Genomic DNA, 21,851 nt, shown 5'->3' on the forward strand with positions numbered 1-21,851 from the left:
TCTCACATATATCCCCATGTGCGATCTTCTATTTTCAGGAAGGCAGATTCATGCAGTGTTAGTGAGCCAAGAGAAATTGTGAAACAGCAAAACAGTTTATTTTACACACTTGTTGATTTCCCACAGAATTGCATGCAGGCAGTCAAGACCACGTCCTATCTTTAGGCCAAGCAAGGTTAAAGTATAGGGAGATAATCTGGTTGGGGCAGGGCTGGGAAAGGGGCGGACTAAAGAGGACAAGTATATCAGTGGGGCTGGCATGGAAATGTACCTCAATTATTTCATAATGCTTTTGTAACATAGAAAATAACAAAGAATTCCAAACTATCCCTATTAGTAAGCTAAATTTACTTTACTGAGTAGCAATTCTCAGAGACTGATCAGCACTAAACTTAAGGGAGTTCTAATTCTGACTTTCTAGATTCTGCAGATTTTTCCTTCCCTGGACCGGAAACCAAAGGCTTAACCTCTAATCCTCCCCCAGCTCACCATGTCTGGGAATTGGCCATTTGAACTGTTAAGCAAACTACTATCACCCCTTGAAGGCACTCCAGTATAGTATGAATGAACAAAAACAAAAAACTCTGAATGCTGGAAACCTAAATTAAAAGCAGAAAATGCTGGTAAAGACTTGGCAAGCCTCATCTGAGTGTTTTCTAGCATTTTCTGACATTGAGTAAATGTTTACTGCAATGTCTTAATGAACCTGTATTGTCTCTAGCAGTAGTATGTGGGAAGCAGTACTTCTCCAGCTGGTTCATCTGGATCTAGTTTTTGTATGCAGCAGATTTAGCCCTTTATGTGTGGAATTTAACTTAATATGAACATCTTGATGTAATTTACCTAAAATGCCCTCACAGGTCAAATAGTCAAAAATCTGTAAATGTGATGCCGTCACACTGAATGTTGTTTGTGATTTTGGGTTATTTTGGTGATGGATGTTGAAGGAAAGCCTGATTGGATAGATTCAAACAGCGATGCAGGACAGCTGGGTATAAATCTGGAAGGCAACATGTTCAGATACCTTAGGAAAACAGTTGTTTGCCTTTAGTAATTAAACTATACAGGATTCAGCAAGATATTGCAATAACATAGGGATAATCCATGTTTTCTAATATAGTTTTATTGAAAGGTATCAGTAGTGCAAGGCAAGTAGCTGTGAAGCACATACTTTCTGTAATGGTTTCAAAATCAGTCTTACTACTTTGTGAGTAGTCCTTGATGCAATGATATACAGTTCAGAAGTTGGTTGTAGTAACCCAATATCTTTAATGCTGATGCATTTTGATATAGGTTATGTAGGATGGCATCATCTTAAACTGTCAGTTTTAGCAACATATGCTGCGACACGCAGCTGTACCTGATCGCAACCTCTCTCATCTCATGTACTGTCGCTAAATTATCTGACTGCTTGTCTGACATCCAGTACTGGATGAGCAAAAATTTCCTCAAATTAAGTATTGGGAAGACCGAAGGCATCATCGTAAGTCCCTGCTGCAAACCGCATTCCCTAGCTACCAACTCCATCCCTCTCCCTGGCAGCTTTCTGAGGCTGAAGCAGACTGTTTGCAACCTTGATGTCATATTTGACCCTGAGATGACGTTCCAACTGCATATCACTAAGACTGCTTATTTCCACCTCCTTAACATCACCTGACTCTGCCCCTGCTTCAGCTCAGTTGCTGAAACCCTCATCTATGCCATTGTTACCTCTAGACTTTACCATTCCAACCTGGCCAACCTCCCACGTCCTCACCTCCATTTTAGGTTGTCCAAAACTCTGGTCGTGTCCTTGCTCACATCAAGTCTGTTCATCCATTATGCCTGTGCTCGCTGACCCACATTGTCAGCCATGGCTCAGTTGGGAGCACTGTTGCCTCAGATCCACAAGGTACCAGGTTTAAGTCCCACTCCAGTACTTGAGCACAAAAATCAAGTTTGACACGACATAGCAGTCTGAGAGAATGCTGCACTGTTGGAGGTGTGCCATCTTTTGGATGAAACTGAGGCTCCTTCTATGCTGTCGGGTGGACGTCAAAGATCCCATGGCACTATGTCGTAGAAGAGCAGGGGAGTTAACCCTGATGTCCTGGCCAATACTTATCACTTAATCAACATCACAAAAAACTGATTATCTGGTCATTATCACATTGCTGTTAGTGAGAGCTTGCTGCATGCGAAGTGGCTGCTGTGTTTTCTACATTGCAACAGCGACTGTGCTTCAAAATTACTTCATGTGCTATAAAGCACTCCAAGATGTTCGATTGTTGTGAAAAGCACTATATCAATGCAAGTCTTGATTTCTTTTTATTGGTTCCCGGTTAAGCAATGTTAAAATGCTAATTTTTGTTTTCAGCTCCCTCCATGGCTTCGCCCCTCACTAGCTCTGTAATGTCCTCAGCCTCACAACACTTTGAGATAACTGCTGTCCTAAATCTGGACTCTTGAGCATTTTTGATTTTAATTGCCACACCCTAGGTGGCCGTGCCTTCAGCTGCCTCGGCATAAAGCTCTGGAATGCCGTCCCTAAATCTCTCCACCTCTCTTTCCTCCTTTAAGATCCTCTTTGACCAGGCTTTTGGCCATTTGCCCTACTGTCACCTTATTGGCTCAGTGTCAAATCTTGCTTTATAATACTCGTGTGAAGCACCTTGGGATGTTTCATTACATTCGAGGCACTATACAAGTAGTAGTACAACACCATAGAGACAGGTGGGGATATGGTAGGAATATGGGATTAGTGTAGGATTAGTATAAATGGGTGGTTGATGGTCGGCACAGACTCGGTGGGCCGAAGGGCCTGTTTCAGTGCTGTATCTCTAAACTAAAACCATCCCCAAAGAGTGCATCTGTTTTCAGTTTGTTTGCTGCAGTTCATTCTCGTCTTCATTTTACTCTTTTATGAAGAAAGTATTCCTGTGTCCTAACTTCTTTAATTCACATTAAGTTAATCTGGTTGTAAAATGGATTATTAAAACAGTGATTGGATTCTTCAACATGTTATAAAAATATACCAGTATATGGATTATCAATGCTGCCCAGAAAGAAAAGTGAATGCAACCACAGGGCAAGTCATTTTAGGTTCTATTTCCATATCTACTCAAGATAACAGTCTGGGGAGTAGTGTCTGAAGTTTTATTTGGAAGTAAACACAAAGCAAGAGGGGAAATTACATTAATAACATTGTTTTAAAAGTTGGAGCAGAAATATTAGCAGATTTTAATTCACTAGCAAGTTGAAATCTGAAATAGTTCAACTAGATTACATGGTCTGAATTGAGTAGTTTAATGTTCAAATTCCAAAAAAATTAGACAACCATAATTTTATTTTATCTTAGTTTCATATATACATTTAAAATTACATTCCTTTGTGCACTTGCTTAATATTTTATCTACCTTTAGGCCTTTTTCAAGCAGAACAATGTGCCTCAGGAAAGTCGATTCAATTTAAAGAAGAACGTGGAAGAAGAATACAGGAAATGGAAGTCCATGACCAATGAGAACGATATCATCACTCACTTCTCCATGCAGGGATCTCCACCACTCTTCCTCTGTCTGCTGTGGAAAATGTTGTTGGAGACAGATCACATTAATCAGATTGGCTACAGGTGAACACCTTAAGATAAGAGATTTGTTATTCTGAATTTAATGGAGAAGTATTAAAAATTAGCAGCACTGTCTGCATGTTTGAACTATGCCCTGCAGAGTAGCCCTGATGCAGATCATCCAAATAACAGCATGGAGGTGATTGGCTGCCATTTCATTTATTGAATTAAAGAAAAAACTTTGACTTTCCTCCCCCACCATGCCATGGAACATTCTCTTAACTGAGAGAACAGAATCATTCCAAGGACTTTGTCAGTGTTACTGTGTGAGATTTTAATTGTCATCTTAGCTGTTGTTTTTTTGACTTCCTTTGGGGAAGAATTCTTGCCACTCATATACTGAAAAGTGATCAAGTACAAACGCACAACCTGCCATTGTGTGGCTGAGTGTTTGTGCACCAATATGTTCCCTCCTTTATAGGATGTTGCAGTGGCACTTGAATATGGTCCTTGCAATTCTTTGTGCACAAGACTTAAATTGCATTTTTTTAAAGCACAATATTTAGTTAACATATCTAACAAGATGCAGCTAATTCAACGGGAGGTTGTAATTATAGTGTGACAAATTCACCTGAGCAGCTTCTCATAAATATGGGTGTAGGAATTTATAATGGTAATATAAAAATAAGGACAGAATGTCTCACTTTAAAATAAGGACTGAATTATGTCCAACTAGCAGAGATCCACAAAGCATTTGTGGTGAAATTAGAATCTTGCAACAGAGCTTCATTAAATACAGTAATACAAAAGCAAAATACTGCAGATGCTAGAAATCTGAAATCTTTAGATACAGGATTTCTGGTCATTCTTTATATTACATTGAGTATACTTTACCTCCGTGTGTCTCTATTTAATATATTTTACCTCAGTCTCTCTCTCTTTTATATTGTGTTGGCTATATTTAACCACAGTCTCTCTTTCTTTGATATTGTATTGATTTAAATTTTTATCTCAGTCTCTCTCAATTTTATATTACAGTCTCGTAAGTATGTACTAAACTCACCTGATCTCGTGTTTGGAGCCAAATCTAAATGCCAAAAAAAGTTTTCATTTGCACCTCAGTCCTTCTCTCTTCTATATTCTATTTTACCTCAGTCTCTTTTTTAAATTCTACTGATTACATTTCACCTCAGAGTCTCTCAATTTTGCATTATACTGATTATATCTTGCCTCATTCTCTTTTTTTTCTTTAAATTCCATGATGTCAAACCTGTTCTATCCCAATCTGTCTCCAAAACTTTCCCGTACCAATCACCTTAGTCTCCTCCCCCCCCCCCCGTGCCTCTGTGCGCCAGGCACCACCCACCAAAGATGTGTCCTCCCCATTCACCAGGTGCCTTGTATTGAATCAATCAAAAAAACTCTTACTCAATACACGCTGTACTTTGTCACAACAAAATCAACCAACTGTCAGCCCACAATTGCAAAACTTCACCGGACCTAACAAAACACTCCAGGAACCAAACCCAACAGAAGTTGTCCCATTGAAAAAGTGGGTCTCTGTCTACAATCCCTATTTTTTCTCTTTTACATATTATATTTTACCTCTATCTCTCTTTTAGATTATATTGGCTATATTTAACCGTAGTGTCTCCCTATTTGATATTACATTGATTAAATTTTACCTCAGACTCTCATTTTATATTATAGCCTTCTGAGTGTGTACACTCTCTCTGTATGTGTGAAAACGTTGAACACATTCACTGTCGATGTGATCTCTCGTTTGGAGCCAAATCTAAATGCCATAAAAGTTCTCATTTGCACAATTCACCTCCCTCGCAGTCGAAAATGAGGCTGATAAACTGAGTGCTGGCTCTGCCCACCAGTTCAACACACCGACTAATCAGAAAAATGTGGACTGACAGAAACTGCGTCTTATTATAGTAGATTATCTTCCGCCCTGTAATTGCACTTCACCTGAAGACTACAATTAATTTCAGTGTGCAGTGCTACAGGAGATAGACCTGCAGTACTTATATGTATGGTAGTGAGATGCTGTTTATAACAGTTGTCAGTTTTCAACTGATGAAAAATAACTTTCAATAAGTATTTCTGCTATTTTTCATAGTCAGTTAAATGAATTAAACTTGCTTTGTAATGTTGTTTTTCCATTAAGATTGCACCAGTGAAAATGTATTTATTTCAATTATTTGTTATGGCAAAATATGTCAGCAACACATTCAAAATAAAGTAAATGTTCATAAAATGCCAATTTCTGTGTTCTACTGCTTCCCAAATAATATTTTTGTTTGTGTATTTATAACCATGTTACTCTGTTACATTATTTTTCTGTAAATTATATCCTTTTGAAAAGAGATCTGTACTGTTCTCTTGACTGCAGAGTGTTGGAGAGAATAGGAGCTAGGGCTTTGGTAGCTCACGTTCGAACATTCGCTGACTTCCTTGTCTATGAGTTCTCAACCTCTGCTGGAGGACAGCAACTGAATAAATGCATAGAGATCCTCAACGACATGGTGTGGAAATATAACATTGTCACCTTAGACAGGTTGATATTGTGCCTGGTAAGTGAAGTACACTGTTATTCCTTTTTAATGGTATTTAAAAAGTGTTTTAAGAATGGAAATATGTTATGCAGCATGGTCGATATTTCCGACCAAAAAGGTTTGATTGTGAGGCACTAAAATATTGTAACTTAAATTCAATAATGTTCACTTTTTCAGTATATACCTTAATCATAGCTTTTGTGATATTAATGTTCCTCAAAGTAAGCACTGAAATTTCTTTCTATTTTTGATACCCATTTTGAGCCCTCCCAAATAAGATCCAACAAGAATTAATAAATCTGTGCTGAGCTGGGTTGGGATTTAGAACCTGTGGTTGTCCTGATTGTCTTCGTGTCCACCGGCACAACTAACTATTAAGAAATCTTTTGGCAGATTTCAAAGTGAATTACGCATAATTCCTTGTAAAACTGGGTTGCTATGCTGATATTGTAACTGATGGGCAGGATTTCTCTCCTCTTGTGTCAGTAGTTCTGCTCTACTTGATTCTCCCCTCCCTGCCAAAGTAAAATATAGTTGGTCTAGATTTTGCAGTTAGTCGAGAAGCAACGGCAATTATTGCTGACCTCGAAGAAAGCTGCTACCAAGATCTAGTGACAGCTGCATTGTAGGTTTCTCCTTTCCCATAGGCATTTAAAATCTGGTGCCAAGTCAAGGGGATCCCCGGCATGCAACAGCAGTGATGACAGCAAACAGGGTATGCAGCCAATTGTATTGATGTATCCTCACAAACAGCAAAGCAGAAAGTTGAAACCACTGAATCCCTTCACTTTTAATTTAAATTTTCAGATAGCAAAATAAATGGTTGATTATGCATTAAGGTAGAAGATAAAATTATTGACAAATTTGAAAAATATTTTAAACTGTGGAATTTTTTTTATCGTAATGGAGAAATTTGGCATTCTACAAATTTAAAATTAGCTTTTCAGGGCCAGTAAGGGTATTGAACAGTAATTATGAAGTTAGTATGCTGTTAAAAAAAAACAGTTATACCTCATTCAACAAGATGTAACTTTTTCAAGGGTTTTTGCGGTGAGACTAATGGCGTGAAAGTGGAAGTTTTCATCACTTCACTGATTGCTTAGGATTGCACTCTGGGAGGTGGTGCCTTAATACCCCTCAAGGGTACAATTCACTGACAGCAACTTCTGGATTTCCGCCTTGTTCTGCATATGTGCGGGGAGTCCTGCAGTTCTTTCAGTTTCAGTGGAGTAATGGCAGCAAATGCTGAAAGTTTTGCCAACGTTAACTACTGCAAAGGTTAGGCTGTAGTTGTTAAATGTGTGGGGCACAGCAAAGTATCCAGCCCCTGAATTCCTCCAAATTATAGATATTTAGCCTGCCTTCTGTCGCCCTTCCCCCACCTCCAGTCTATTGTATAGAAGAAAATTGACTGCCTTGTTAGCAATGACCTTCAAAAACCTCTATTGTAATGGAAGTTTGGATTTTATTTTTAAATGTAGGCCTTGCGAAGTCATGAGGGAAATGAGGCCCAAGTCTGTTACTTCATTATTCAGCTACTGCTGTTGAAACCAAATGATTTCAGAAACCGCGTGAGTGACTTTGTGAAGGAAAACTCCCCAGAGCATTGGCTACAGAGTGACTGGCACACAAAACACATGAACTACCACAAGGTGAGTGACTGCCACTGGACATCTCCTGTCTTTTATGTCACATATAAAACTAAATTATTGATGCAGGGTTTTGTAGATTAAGTAAATATCAGTGGGAAATCCGTGGTGTACATTTTCCATTTCTATTTGAGAGTAGTTTTTCATGTATTTTGTTCATCAGTATTGGTTCACACTGAGCACTTCATGTATACAAGACTTCATAGCCTTGACACACACAAAATGTAGCATCTTTTAAACTTTTAATTTAATCATTCTTTAAAAATTAAGCCATTTGCTTTCTAAAACCTCGCCATTTGAAAGGCATTTATTACTGTGTGTTAAATGGATTGTGTAGTTGTACTGCTGTAGGTAAATAGATTCTTTCAAATACAATCTGATAATGAAATTCCTGTAGGATTTCCAATGAGAATAATGTTTCTGTTTGCATTTTGGAGTCCATGTGAGTCTAAAAATACAATTTTTGTAAAAAGTTTAGTACCATACACCTCCAGCCAAAGGGAGTCTCATACTATTTTCCAAATGTTATTTTTTGGGTACATGTATGTCAGTACATGTATATTTATGACAAAGTTATAATGACAAAAATTATTTAATGACAAAGTTAATTAACCTTTGGGTCTTGGTTCCCTTTTAAATGTTGTGCTAATGATTTAGGGCATGTATAGCCTTGTTCCAGTATACAGCACTAAATTGAAATCATTTGAAATGAATTGGGATGCACTGCAGCAATGCACCAAGGCTCCTTAGACAGCATCTTCCAAACGCGCGACCTCTACCAACTAGAAGGACAAGGGCAACAAATACATGGGAACACCACCACCACCACCTGCAAATTCCCCTCCAAGTCACACACCATCCTGACTTGGAACTATACCGCTGTTCCTTCACTGTCGCTGGGTCAAAATACTGGAACTCCCTAACAGCACTGTGGGTGTACCTACCCCACATGGACTGCAGCGGTTCAAGAAGGCAGCTCACCACCACCTTCTCAAGGGCAATTAGGGATGGGCAATAAATGCTGGCCTGGCCAACGACGCCCACATCCCATGAATGAATTTTTAAAAAAAGTTTCGTACTGCAGAAAGGTTGTTCATTTTTATCATTCACTGGAGGAAGAAATATATTTATTTCAAAGTTATAACGACAAAAATTATGTAAAGACAAAGTTAATTAACCTTTGGATCTTGGTTCCTTAAAATGTACTGAGCGTGAAATAGGACAAGAAAAGTCTTTTTGTTAAATTATTAATCCACTGTTATTTTTGTACACTGTTGGACCTGTTACTTTATTTTGCTGCCAGAGTACCTGGTGACAGCAATACATGAGGCAAGTTTCCCCATACCTCCATCTGAGCATATTAGACACCCAGGAGCAGAGCCTAAGGGAAAGTCAGGTGGAGAGGATCGCACCTCCATGAGAGTCTGACTGATTTTTCATCCATTAACTTAAGTAAAGTTAACATCCCACTTTCTAATCGGTATTCAGTTCTGAGTACCGATGGAAAAGAAGGTTCCTCTGAAGAATGCACCGAGAGTCATAACCGGAATATCATGGGTGACTCAGCTGTGTTGGGATGGAGAAAAAGGGACAAGAGGGCAATAGTGGGAGGGGATTCTATGGTTAGAGGAACAGATAGGCATTTCTGTTGCCTCCCTGGTGCAAGGGTCATGGATATCACTGGGCGGTTACAGAGTATTCTGGAGGGTGAGGTGCACAGCTGGAGGTCATGGTACATATTGGTGCCAATGACATAGGTAGAAAGAGGGATGAGATCCTGCAAAAAGAATTTAGGGAGCTAGGTGGCAGATTAAAAAGTAGGACCTCAAAGGTTGTGATCTCTGGGTTTCTTCCGGTGCCACAGGCCAGTGAGTATATGAATAGGAGGTTAGAGCAGATGAATGCATGGCTGAAGAGATGGTGCAGGTGGATCACTGGGCCTGTTTCTGGCAAAGTTGGGATCTGTATAAGTTGGACAGGTTGCACCTGAACCGGAACGGGACCAACAACCTTGTTGGGTGGTTTGCTGGTGCTGTTGGGGGGAGGGGACGGGGGGGGGTTTAAACTAATTTGGCAGGGGGATGGGATGCAAAGTGGAAGTACAGTAGGAGGTGTTGTACAGTCAAATATAGAAGAGAAGCTAAGTCAGTCTGGGGGGCAGAGTAAATGTAGACCTGTTAAGGCTCAAGCAAATAATGCAAGGCTGGATTGTATCTATTTTAATGCAAGGAGTCTTGCTAGTAAGGCAGATGAATTCAGGGCGTTGATTAACACGTGGGAATATGATACTATTGCTATCACTGAGACATGGTTGAGGGAAGGGCAGGACTGGCAGCTTAATATCCCAGGGTATAGAATCTTTAGACGTGATAGGGGAGGGGGTAAAAGAGGACGTGGCATTGCACTGTTGATTAACGAGTCAAGTACTGCAGTAAGGAGGGATGATATCTTAGAAGGTTCCTCAAATGAGACGATATGGGTAGAACTTAAAAACAAAAAGGGGGTAATCACTTGGCTGGGAATGTACTACAGGCCTCCAAACAATCAGGGAGAGATAGAGGAGCAGATGTGTTGGCAAATCTGGGAGAGGGGTAATAATAGTAGGGGATTTCAACTTCCCCTATATTAGAGGGGATAGTATTAGTGCAAAAGGCTTAAAGGGGGCGGAATTCTTCAAGTGCATACAGGAGAGCTTTTTGAACCAGCACATTCAGAGTCCTACAGGAATTGGAGCGGTACTGGATTTAATCCTAGGGAATGAAGCTGGGCAAGTGGTAGAAGTGGCAGTGGGGGAGCATTTCTGGGATAGTGACCATAACTCTGTAAGATTTAAGGTAGTTATGGAAAAGGACATAGAGGGACTGGAAGTAAAAGTACTGAATTGGGGGAAGGCAGATTTCAATATGATAAAACAGGAGCTGGCCAAAGTGAACTGGGAGCAGCTTCTTTTAGGAAAGATAGGAGTGGGAGTCATTCAGAAAGGAAATAGTGAGGGTTCAAGTCCAACATGTTCCCGTAAAGGTGAAGAGTAGGACCAACAAGTCAAGGGAACCCTGGATGTCAAGGGATGTAGAGGTTTGGATAAGGAAAATAAAGGAGGCTTATGGCAGATTCAGAGCACTGAAAACAGCGGAGGCCCTAGAGGAGTATGGGCATGAAAAATCTCTGGCAGACAAGATAAAGAAAAATCCCAAGGCATTTTATAAGTATGTTAAGGGCAAAAGGATAACCAGGGAAAAAGTGGGGCCTATTAGGGATCAAAGAGGCAATCTGGAGCCGGAGGACACAGGTGAGGTTTTGAATGATTACTTTTCATCTGTGTTCACTATGGAGAGGGATGATGTAGGTGTAGTGATCAGGGAGGGGGATTGTGATATAAGTGATCAAATTAGCATTGAAAAGGAGGAAGTATTAGCTGTATTAGGAGGTTTAAAGGTGGATAAATCCCCAGGCCCAGAGGAAATGTATCCCAGGCTGCTATGTGAGGCAAAGGAGGAGATAGCAGGGGCTCTGACACAAATTTTCAAATCCTCTCTGGCCACAGGAGAGGTACCAGAGGACTGAAGGACAGCAAATGTGGTACCATTATTCAAGAAGAGTAGCAGGGATAAACCAGATAATTATAGGCCTGTGAGTCTAACATCAGTGGTAGGGAAATTATTGGAAAAGGTTTTGAGAGACAGGATTAATTTCCACTTGGAGAGGCAGGGATTAATCAGGGATAGTCAGCATGGCCTTGTCAGGGGGAGATCGTGTCTAACCAATTTGATTGAATTTTTCGAGGAGGTGACTCGATGTGTAGATGAGGGTAAAGCAGTTGATGTAGTTTACGTGGAGTTCAGTAAGGCTTTTGATAAAGTCCCACGTGGGAGATCGGGTAAGAAGGTAAGAGCCTATGGGATCCAGGGTAATTTGGCAAATTGGATCCAAAATTGGCTTAGTGGAAGGAGGCAGAGGGTGATGGTCGAGGGTTGTTTTTGCGAATGGAGGCCTGTAAAAAGTAGGGTACCGTAGAGATTGGTGCTGGGACCCTTACTGTTTGTAGTGTACATTAATAATTTAGGCGTGAATATAGGAGGTATGATTAGTAAGTTCACAGGCGACACGAAAATTGGTGTCGTAAATAGTGAGGAGGAAAGCCTTAGATTACAGGATGATATAGTTGGGCTGGTAAGATGGGCGGAACAGTGGCAGATGGAATTTAATCCTGAGAAGTGTGAGGTGATGCACTTTGGGAGGACTAACAAGGCAAGCTAGATAAACAGCACAAGTAGGTAAGGTGGTTAGGAAGTCATACGGGATACTTGCTTTTATTAGCCGAGGCATAGAATGTAAGAGCAGGGAGGTTATGTTAGTGCTGTATAAAACACTGGTTAGGCCACAGCTGGAGTACAGTGTACATTTCTGGTCACCACACTATAGGAAGGATGTGATTGCACTGGAGAGGGTGCAGGGGAGATTCACCAGGATTGGGGTTGCCTGGGCTGGAGCATTTCAATTATGAAGAGAGACTAGATAGGCTAGGGTTGTTTTCCTTAGAGCGGAGAAGGTTGAGGGGGACCTGATTGAGGTATACAAAATTATGAGGGGCATTGATAGGATAGATAGGAAGAAACTTTTTCCCTTAGCGGAGGGGTCAATAACCAGGGGGCATAGATTTAAGGTAAGGGGCAGGAGGTTTAGAGGGGATTTGAGGAAAAACAAATTTCACCCAGAGGGTGGTTGGGATCTGGAACACACTGCCTGAAAAGGTGGTTGAGGCAGGAACCCTCACAACATTTAAGAAGTATTTAGATGAGCACTTGAAACGCCAGAGCGTACAAGGCTATGGGTCAAGTGCAGGAAAATGGGATTAGATCGGACGGGTGCTTGATGGTCGGCGCAGGCGAGTTGGACCGAAGGACCTGTTTCTGTGCTGTAAAACTCTTTATCACTCTATGTAAATGGGAACCACTCTTAAGGGTATGTGATCCATAATGCCCAGTTTCTACTGTATGCTGCTTCCATGTTATCCAATACAACTAGGCAAAGCAATATGAAAATCCCCCTCCGCTTCTTCATTCCAGTTGTTTCTGTAATATTGTCAGATAACAATTTTGTAAGTAAAACACTTAGTGGGTCATTTTCACCTTCACTGCTTAGGTGGTGAACAGGCAGAGCTGATTACCAACATGTTATAGAGTCTGCTTGATTTTAATTTCCATCAGTTTCAATGGAAATGAATATCGGTTGAGTTCTATAATGGCTAAGTGATTTGCTTCCCAGTTTACCCAAGCGATGGTGGTCAAAATTACACCCATAATGTTTTGGTCTAATTGTTAGTACTTTACCTTGTTTAAATAAAGGTACTATGTATTGCTTTCAGATTGATATCTGTAGATTTTTATCATGCAATGTTAAGCAGAATGGTATGTAAGTAGAGTAAATGTTTAACTAAAATTAACAAATTGAAAAGAATTGTAGAGAGATACAAAGAAAAATGTACAGAAAAATATGAGTCTAAGAGTGCAAGATACAAAACATAGGTAGCTTTATACATTTGTATATGGATTTGTTTCATATAATAGTTTGGTAACTAAAGAGAAAAATGCCACTGGTTACATATTGGGATCAATATACTGAGAGAGAGAGAGATACAGCACTGAAACAGGCCCTTCGGCCCACTGAGTCTGTGCCAACCATGAACCACCCGTTTATACTAATCTTGCGTTAATCCCATATTCCCTACCACATCCCCACCTTCCCTCAATTCTCCTACCACGTACCTATACTAGGGGCAATTTACAATGGCCAATTTACCTATCACCTGCAAGTCTTTGGCTGTGGGAGGAAACCGGAGCACCCAGCGGAAACCCATGCGATCACAGGGAGAACTTGCAAACTCCGCACAGATAGTACCCAGAACCGAACCTGGGTTGCTGGAGCTGTGAGGCTGCAGTGCTAACCACTCTGCCACTGTGCCGCCCTGCTTCATACTTCGTTAATTGTATGCTAAGCCATCATTTGTGCCAAATCTCAAGATTAAATTTGATAATAGTTTGGAGTTGGAACATCAGGGATTGAATTGTTTTGGTTAAACATGCATCTTTTGGGTGTAAATTGGCTGCCGTGTTTCCAACATTAGAACAGTCATTACACTTCAGTGGCGCAGTGGTTAGCACCGCAGCCTCACAGCTCCAGGGACCTGGGTTCGATTCTGGGTACTGCCTGTGCGGAGTTTGCAAGTTCTCCCTGTGTCTGCGTGGGTTTTCCCCGGGTGCTCCGGTTTCCTCCCACATCCAAAGACTTGCAGGTGATAGGTAAATTGGCTGTTATAAATTGCCCCTAGTGTAGGTAGGGAATATGGGATTACTGTACGGTTAGCATAAATGGGTGGTTGTTGGTCGGCACAGACTCGGTGGGCCGAAGGGCCTGTTTCAGTGCTGTATCTCTAAATAATAAATAAACTTCAAAAGTACTTCATTGGGTGCAAAGTGCTTTGGGAAGTTGTGAAAGGTGCTATATGTATAATATATATATGTGCAAGTCTGTCTTTCTCTGATTTTTGAGTTTTTTCCCCCCTTTGGGTCAAATAAATTGGGTGAAATTAGCAGTAAACTTATACATGTTTTTTCAGTTAAAAATATCATTGTTGTAATCAGAAAAAGTAAGGTTTAATCACTTTAGTTAGCAAAGCAATTTGGAAAGGAACAAATTAAATAAGTAAATCATGGATACTTACAACTCTCTTCACATAGTATAATTCTTAAAAATAACCGATATGCATTGATAGCTGCATCTTCTATGCCTCCTCCTCCCGAGAGCTTTATTCACCTGTCACTATGCTGATGATGCCTTTTGACAGAGATGAAATTGTTGCAGTAGAACATCTAAATTCCCACATTGCTGTCTCCAAGTTGTACGGTTCAACATATTCTTGAAGGTCACCTTTAGGAGGGTAATTTAATCTAAAAATTTGGAAGTTTAGTTCTGTGATGAATTTTTTAAATTTGTTGTTCTGATGTGGGCAAGGCCAGCATTTATAGCCCATCCCTAATTTCCTTTGAGAAGGTGGTGGTGAGCTGCCTTCTTGAACTGCTGCAGTCCATGTAATGTAGGTATACCCATAGTGCTGATAGGGGGAAAGTTCTAGGATCTTGACCTAGTGATAGTGAAGGTGACCTATTTACAAGTCACGATGGTGTGTGACTTGGAGTGGAGCTTGCAGGTGGTGGTGTTCTCGTGCATGTTGCCCTTGTTCTGCTCGTTGGTAAGAGTCACAGGTCAGAAGGTGCTTTCTAAGGAGTCTTGGCAAGTTGCTGCAGTGCATGTTGTAGAAGGTATATATAGTGCATTGGTGGTGGAGGGAGTGAATGGGGAAAAAGGCATTGAAGTGAATGATCAGCCTTGATCGTATTGAATGGCGGAGCAGGCTCGATGGACTGAATAGCGTACTCCTGTTCCTATGATTCGGGTGATGGATGGGGGTGCCTATCATGGTGCTGTGCTTCTTGAGTGTTGTTGCAGCTGCACTCATCCAGGCAAATGGGGAGTATTCTGTCATACTCCTAACATGCCTTGGAGATGGTGGACAAGCTTTGGAAAGTCAGGAGAAAGTTACTCACTGCAAAATTCCCAGCCTCTGCTCTGCTCTCCATAGCCACAGTATTTATGTGGCTGGTCCATTTAAGTTTCTGATCAATAGTGTCAGGCAAACCCCACCCCTCCCCACCTGCCAAGACTGAGGCACACATGATTTTACCACATGAACATTAAAACTTAAAATTGCAAGCCCCTGACTGGAAAGACGTTTGCATAGTAACTGACAGTGTAGGAAAAATGGGGACCCAGTCATTGCTTCCCCAATACACAGAAGAAGTAGCCAGACCAGTTTTGGTCACATGACTGACTGACTGTTGGAGGTTTTGAATTTGAACTTCCAACAGAGGATTTGAACTCAAAGTCGTGTGCTCCCATTTGGAATAGAACCTCCTTTCCAGTCCAGCCTGCCTCCTATGTGAACAAGTCTACGAAAAGTCTCCTACATGAACAAGGTTTAAGAAGAACACTGGGCCCCGATGAATAGCAAGACTACCTACAATCAAATGAGCTTGAAGCACAGTGAACAAGTTAATTCTTCTGATATTGCCTCAAACCCCTCTCTACTATATTTTACTCTCTTTTCTGTCCCTATTTTCATGTGTATATCGCGTGCGCATGCTAGCGTGGGCGTGTCATATATCTGTAGGCGTCAACCGTATTAGAGTTTAAGTTTAAGTTTTAATAAATTTCACTTTTCTTCTTTAAACCTGAGAAACCCTGGTATGTTGGTTTCTTTGCCTTATAATTGGAAAGCTGTGAACAAGGATTCACAAAAAGGGGAGCTCAAAACACAGTGTACTTAAAAATAAAACCCTGTTACAATAAGACCAGGTGAAGATAGTAACAGACCCCAGACACCTTTCGCACCTGGTCAAAACAATAGTGACCCCCAGAATGTCGATGGGGATTCAGCAGTGGTAATGCCGTGAATGTCATGGGGAGTGTGGTTAGACTGTCTCTTGTTTGAGAAGGTCATTAACTGGCACTTGTGTGGCCTGAATGTAACTTACCATTTATCAACCCAAGCCTGAATGTTGTCCAGGTCTTGCATGTGGGCAGGGACCGCTTCATTATCTGCACAGTTATGAATGGAACTGAACATTCTGCAATCACCAATGAACATCCCCACTTTTGATCTTATGAAGAAGGGAGGGTCATTGATGAAGCAGCTGAAGATGCTTGGGCTTTGGACACTATCCTGAGGAACTCCTGCAGCGATGTCCTGGGACTGAGATGATTGGCCTCCAACAACCACAACCATCTTCCTTTATACTAGGTGTGGCTCCAACCAACCAAGAGTTTTCTTCCTGATACCCACTAATTTCAAGTTTTACTAGGACTCCTTGATACCACACTCAGTCAAATGCTGCCTTGATATCAAGGGCAATCACTCTCACCACACCTCTGGAATTCAGCTCCTTTGTCCATGTTTAGACCAAGGCTCTAATGCGATCTGGAGCTGTGTGGTCCTGGCAGAACCCAAACTGAGCGTTAGTGAGTAGGTTATTGGTGAGTAAATGTTGCTTGATAGCACCTTCGATGTTATCCTATGCTCTCCGTCTCAGCTCTGATGCTAATGTGTTTAATATTTAACCCTGGTCCAGTTGTAGTGAAGCACAAGTAATGTCATTTTTCTTCCCTCATTCCAATTAAATTAGATACCAGAATAAGATATCTTGGGCGTAATGCATTTCAAGTAGTCAGCTGTTTCATCAACTTCATCTTGCCATCTACCAGTGTTCGGATCCATTAATTCAGTTGCAGACCATTTACAGATTCTGTTTTAATTACATAGAAAAATATCAATAACCATTGGACAGTACTGTAGCCAGATATGAGGTAGCCATTGATTGCCATTGTAAAATATTTTAAGATAACTGTCTGAAGTTAAGACTGCAGTGTTCACGCAGAGTGATTCTGTCCAAATTGTTGGTGAGGCTTACTGTTCTGGGTGACAGTCAAGGGGACCAGCTGTGTACCCACTGGATGAATGCAGTCCTTCAGCATATAAATTTGAAAGGTCTGGTATTTTATATAGAAATGAAGATAGGGCACTAGAGTCAAGTTTGGAAAGGAATAAGAGAAACCTTTGGCTTACAAGGCTGACATGGCAATCCTTCACTTGGAAGAGAAGGTCGTTCTGAGTTTTCGTTCAAGACAGAGCTCATTTTTGTTTTGATTGTGTTTGAAAACGATAATCTTCTTTTGTAAAGCATACAGATTTGGCATGATAAGTGAGGTATAGTGGCCTGAAAGCTCATCATATTCTGTGCAGTGGCTATTTAATAAATCATTAAAAAATTTGGTTTAAAAGGTTTGATGCCCATATGTTAACAATCATTATTGAAAACTAACCTTTTCACATAAACTGTTGCTCTTGAAAATAAGGTTGTGCTGCTAATTTTTAAAAAGTTTGGAATTAGAAGTGCAAAATGTTTACAGGAATTTTGTGTAGGTATAGACTCCATTTTGACATCGATTGCCTGAAGGCTGTCAATTATTTGCTGTTTATCTCTTTCAGAAATATCCTGAAAAGCTGTATTTCGAGGGCTTGGCTGAACAGGTTAATCCCCCCGTGCAGATCCAACCTCAATATCTCCCTATTTATTTTGGAAATGTCTGCCTTCGATTTTTGCCAGTGTTTGATATTGTAATCCACAGATTTTTAGAATTACTCCCAGTTTCAAAATCTTTGGAAACACTTCTTGATCACCTAGGAGGCCTGTATAAGTTTCATGGTAGGTTCTATGTGTTCCAGAATATTCAATCGATATTGTCTCTTTTATTTGTGCCTTAACCAGATAAATGTATTATTATTTGTGTAACTAAGCTTTTCTAGCTAGTCCAATTTTAGTCTTGTTTCTTTGTGTGGCTGGTGAACTCCATGTTATTCTTCACATGAAGGTTGCTCACATTTTTAAGCACATCAGTGAATGTAAGATAGAATTTTCAAGACCCTGCAAAACCAGCAGGATAACCTATTGGAAAATGCAAGTGCAGCACCTATGCTTCTTCTGATGAGCCACTTGCTGTGCATGAGACACGGTCGGTGGTGCAGAATCTCAGAAAATATTGCCCTTACTGGAAAGATATTACATGTTGTTATGGCTACGTGGTGCGACATGGGTAGTTCCCACTGTTCAACTCCCCACCTGACCGCAGCAAGTGTATTTGTATTAGAGTTTAGCACACAGACAGGGACCGGTTTTCTTGCAGATTTTAAAAAGCAGAAAGTCAATTATTTATTGATCAATATGCCTTATCCAAAAATTGTTACAACCACATCCACTAAAGCATTCACTTGCACGCACACACACCACACAAAAGAGACAGATAGAGAATAGAAAAAGGAAGGTGACTTTTAGTTGTGGGGGGGGGGGTGGGCGGGGACGGTGGGGGAAGGTTACGATAAACCTGTTGAATTCTTTTGGAAAGCAAGTTCTTGATGGATGCAGGCCTGAAATGATGGTAGATCTCCCTTTTGATTGAAGGTTCCATTGCAGACGGTGGGTTACTTCTAGCTCTCACTGCTGTTTAGTGTAAATGTAGGATTCTGCAGCAGGGCATGTGCTTTCTGGCTTGGCTAGAGCACAAGCTGTTAGGATGTTGCTCTCGCTCTCTCTCTGTCTCTCACTGATAGTCTTTTTTTAAGGTAAAGCTGTTATCTCTAACCTCCTGTTAGGAGACACTAGTCTCTTCCCCACGGTGATCGCACAATGACTCAGGATGTGGCTACTTCACACCTCCTTTGTTTCAGAAGAAGACATTCAATTCTGGAATATTTTAGGATAGGTGCAGGATGGGTTCAGCCGACTCCTCTTGGCTTTGAAGATTTGTCCTTTGTCTTTGTTAGACAGCTTGAGTACATAAAAGGCCAATTCCTTTTTCTATGGTGGCCATTTTGGACAATTGTTCACTTATTAAAATCAAGGTTTTTTTTTAAAGACAAAGTCAGTTTTTAGTCAGTTAGTCCACAGTTGTTGTATCATTGCACTTCCAGCGTGCGAGACACCTCCCCCAAAAGGGAAAAAATGAAATTCCTTGAATTTAAAATGATTTAATGAAACCCAGACAGAGTAGCTGGAGCTCTCTCCTAGTATTAGTTCCCAAACTTGACGGTCCAACCAATAAATTCCTTGAATTTCATTTTTTTTGGGGGGGTGGGGGGGGGGTTTGGGTTTGGAAGGGGAAAACAGAAACAGTAAGACAGTTTAGGGTCATACCACTTTACACATTGATTTCGTTCACTCTTCTGGCTTCCAGCCCTGAGCCTGTTATCAATTTGATTTGCACAGTGTTCTTTACATTCTGGACTGTGCGCTGGCTAGGACATTGTCTTTTCCTGCTATGTATGAAATTTTTATGTTGAATGGTTAGAGGATTAAACTCCATCGAAAAAGCCTGGTGTTTTTTTGCTTTGAATTTTTCCAGGAAGGTGAGTGGATTATGATCTGTGTGAATTTGAATCTCTTTGTGCCCGTGGCATAGACTTCAAAATGTTGAAGAGCTAAGAGAAGCCCTACTGCTTTTTTTATAGTGGAATATTTCTTTTGGTGTGTGTTCAGTTTTTTTGAGAAATAACCAATTGGTCTTTTCAAACATGAATCATCATCCTGGAATAGAATGGCGCCTACTCCAACATCACTGGCGTCAATTACCATTTTAAAAGGTTCATTGAAATTCAGGGCTGCCAATACAGTATGGTTTGTAGAATTGCCTTCAACTTTTCGAATGCTAACTGACATGGCTCTAACCAGACCACTTTTGCACTGCAAGTCTGCCAGGGAAGCTGCTAAAATGCTGAAATTGGGAACAAATTTCATTCCTAAGAAGCGCATGATTTCCTTCTCAGTTTTTGGAATGGGGAAATCTGCCAGGGCCTGCACTTTTGCTGTCCTTGGCAACACTTGACCTTGACCCACAATGTGGCCTAAATAAGTGACTTTGGCTTTGACAAATTCACTTATTGCCAAGTTGGCCACCAAGTGAGCACTCTGTAGGCTTTTGAAGAGTGTCTGTAAATGATTTAAATGGTCTTCCCAGGCTTGGCTGAAAACTAGCAGGTTGTCAATGAAAACAACAGTCATTTAGACTAGTTATCACTTGATTCATTAACCTTTAGAATGTGATTGGGGCATTTTTCAGACTTTGCACTGAAATAAGCCATTGGGGGTGACAGAGGCGAAGATTTCCTTTGCCTGTTGGGTCATTGGTATTTGCCAGTATCCTTTTAATAAGTCTATTTTGCTGATGAAGGTGGAATTGCCTACCAGATCTATGCCGTCTTCGATACAGGGGATTGGATAGGAATCTGTTTTTGCAACTGCATTGACCTTGCAGTAATCAATACAGAGCCTGGTTGAACCGTCCAGTTTGGGAACTAATACTATGAGAGAGCTCCAGCTACTCTGTCTGGGTTTCATTAAATCATTTTCCAGCATGTACTGGATTTCCTGCCAGACCTGAGCTAGCTTATTTGGGTTCAATCATTGGGGGTTCTGTTTTATTCGTGGGGTCTTTCCTACCTCTGCATGGTGCACTGTTAAAGGGTTGTCCCTGCTGACTTCCTTGAACTCCTTTAATAATGTGATTAGGTCCTGTCTCAGTTGTTCAGAGATAGTCCGGCATTGTATATAAGGCCTTTAAAAGTTTGGTGTTTTCAAATTTGGTGGTAGGGGTTCAGTTTTAGAGTTGTCAGCGTTCTTGTCCTCGTCCAGTTTGTCCTCCCACTATTCTCTTCCCCGATCACTTTTACTGCCTGACACACACTTACTGACCCGTGCAGTTCCCAACTGTAGTATCTTTTCAACATGTTAATATGACACAGTCTTTGTTTTTTCTTTCTGTCAGGAGTGTTAATTAGATAGTTTACCTTATTCATCTTTTTCCCCGACACTATATGAGCCACTAAACCTGGCCTTTAAAGGTTCGCCCGGCATGGGTAGCAGCACCAGAACTTAGTTTAAACTCACAGACTGCAGCTTTCTTATCTGCCTGCCATTTCATTTTTTTTCTGAGAGGTTTTGAGGTGCTCCTTTGCTGCTGCACAGGCCTGGGAAAGTCTCCCCCGTAAGGTGGTCACATAGTTTAGTGTCAAGGTTTCCTCCCTTTGATCTAGGATCTTTTCCTTGATCAATTTTAGGGGGCCTCTCACCTCATGTCCAAATATCAATTTGAAGGGAGTAAAACCTGTAGATTCATTGGGGAAATCCCTGGTAACAAATAGCAAGAAAATTACTCCTTTGTCCAGGTCGTAGGATTATTCACTACAGTATGCTTGGAGCATAGTTTTTAGGGTCTGGTGGTACAGTTCCAGAGCCCCTTGTGATTGTGTGGGATACGCAGAGGATTTCAATTGCATATACCAAGGCTTTGTATGACCTCCTGGAACATTTGGGATATGCAATTGGCTCCCTGATCGGACTGTATATCTCTGGAGAATCGGTATCTGGTGAAAAACTGGATTAACCCCTCGACTAGGGCTTTGGTAGTTAATTTTCCTCAAGGGTATTT

The 21,851-nt window shown here is 40.9% G+C and overlaps 1 protein-coding gene across 3 annotated transcripts in view; it reads left to right on the forward strand.

Annotated features, from left to right (window-relative positions):
• Positions 1–21,851, forward strand: part of med23 (mediator complex subunit 23) — a 130,504-nt gene that overhangs the window by 67,885 nt on the left and 40,768 nt on the right. For all 3 annotated transcript variants that reach the window (XM_068025046.1, XM_068025047.1, XM_068025050.1), the window contains 4 exons: positions 3,402–3,607; positions 5,946–6,126; positions 7,590–7,760; positions 17,860–18,076. In XM_068025046.1, the coding sequence (XP_067881147.1) occupies positions 3,402–3,607; positions 5,946–6,126; positions 7,590–7,760; positions 17,860–18,076 (775 nt within the window). The remainder of the gene's footprint in view (positions 1–3,401; positions 3,608–5,945; positions 6,127–7,589; positions 7,761–17,859; positions 18,077–21,851) is intronic.

The sequence above is a fragment of the Heterodontus francisci genome, chromosome 3 (genome assembly GCF_036365525.1).
Source record: "Heterodontus francisci isolate sHetFra1 chromosome 3, sHetFra1.hap1, whole genome shotgun sequence".
NCBI classification, from domain to species: Eukaryota; Metazoa; Chordata; class Chondrichthyes; order Heterodontiformes; family Heterodontidae; genus Heterodontus; species Heterodontus francisci.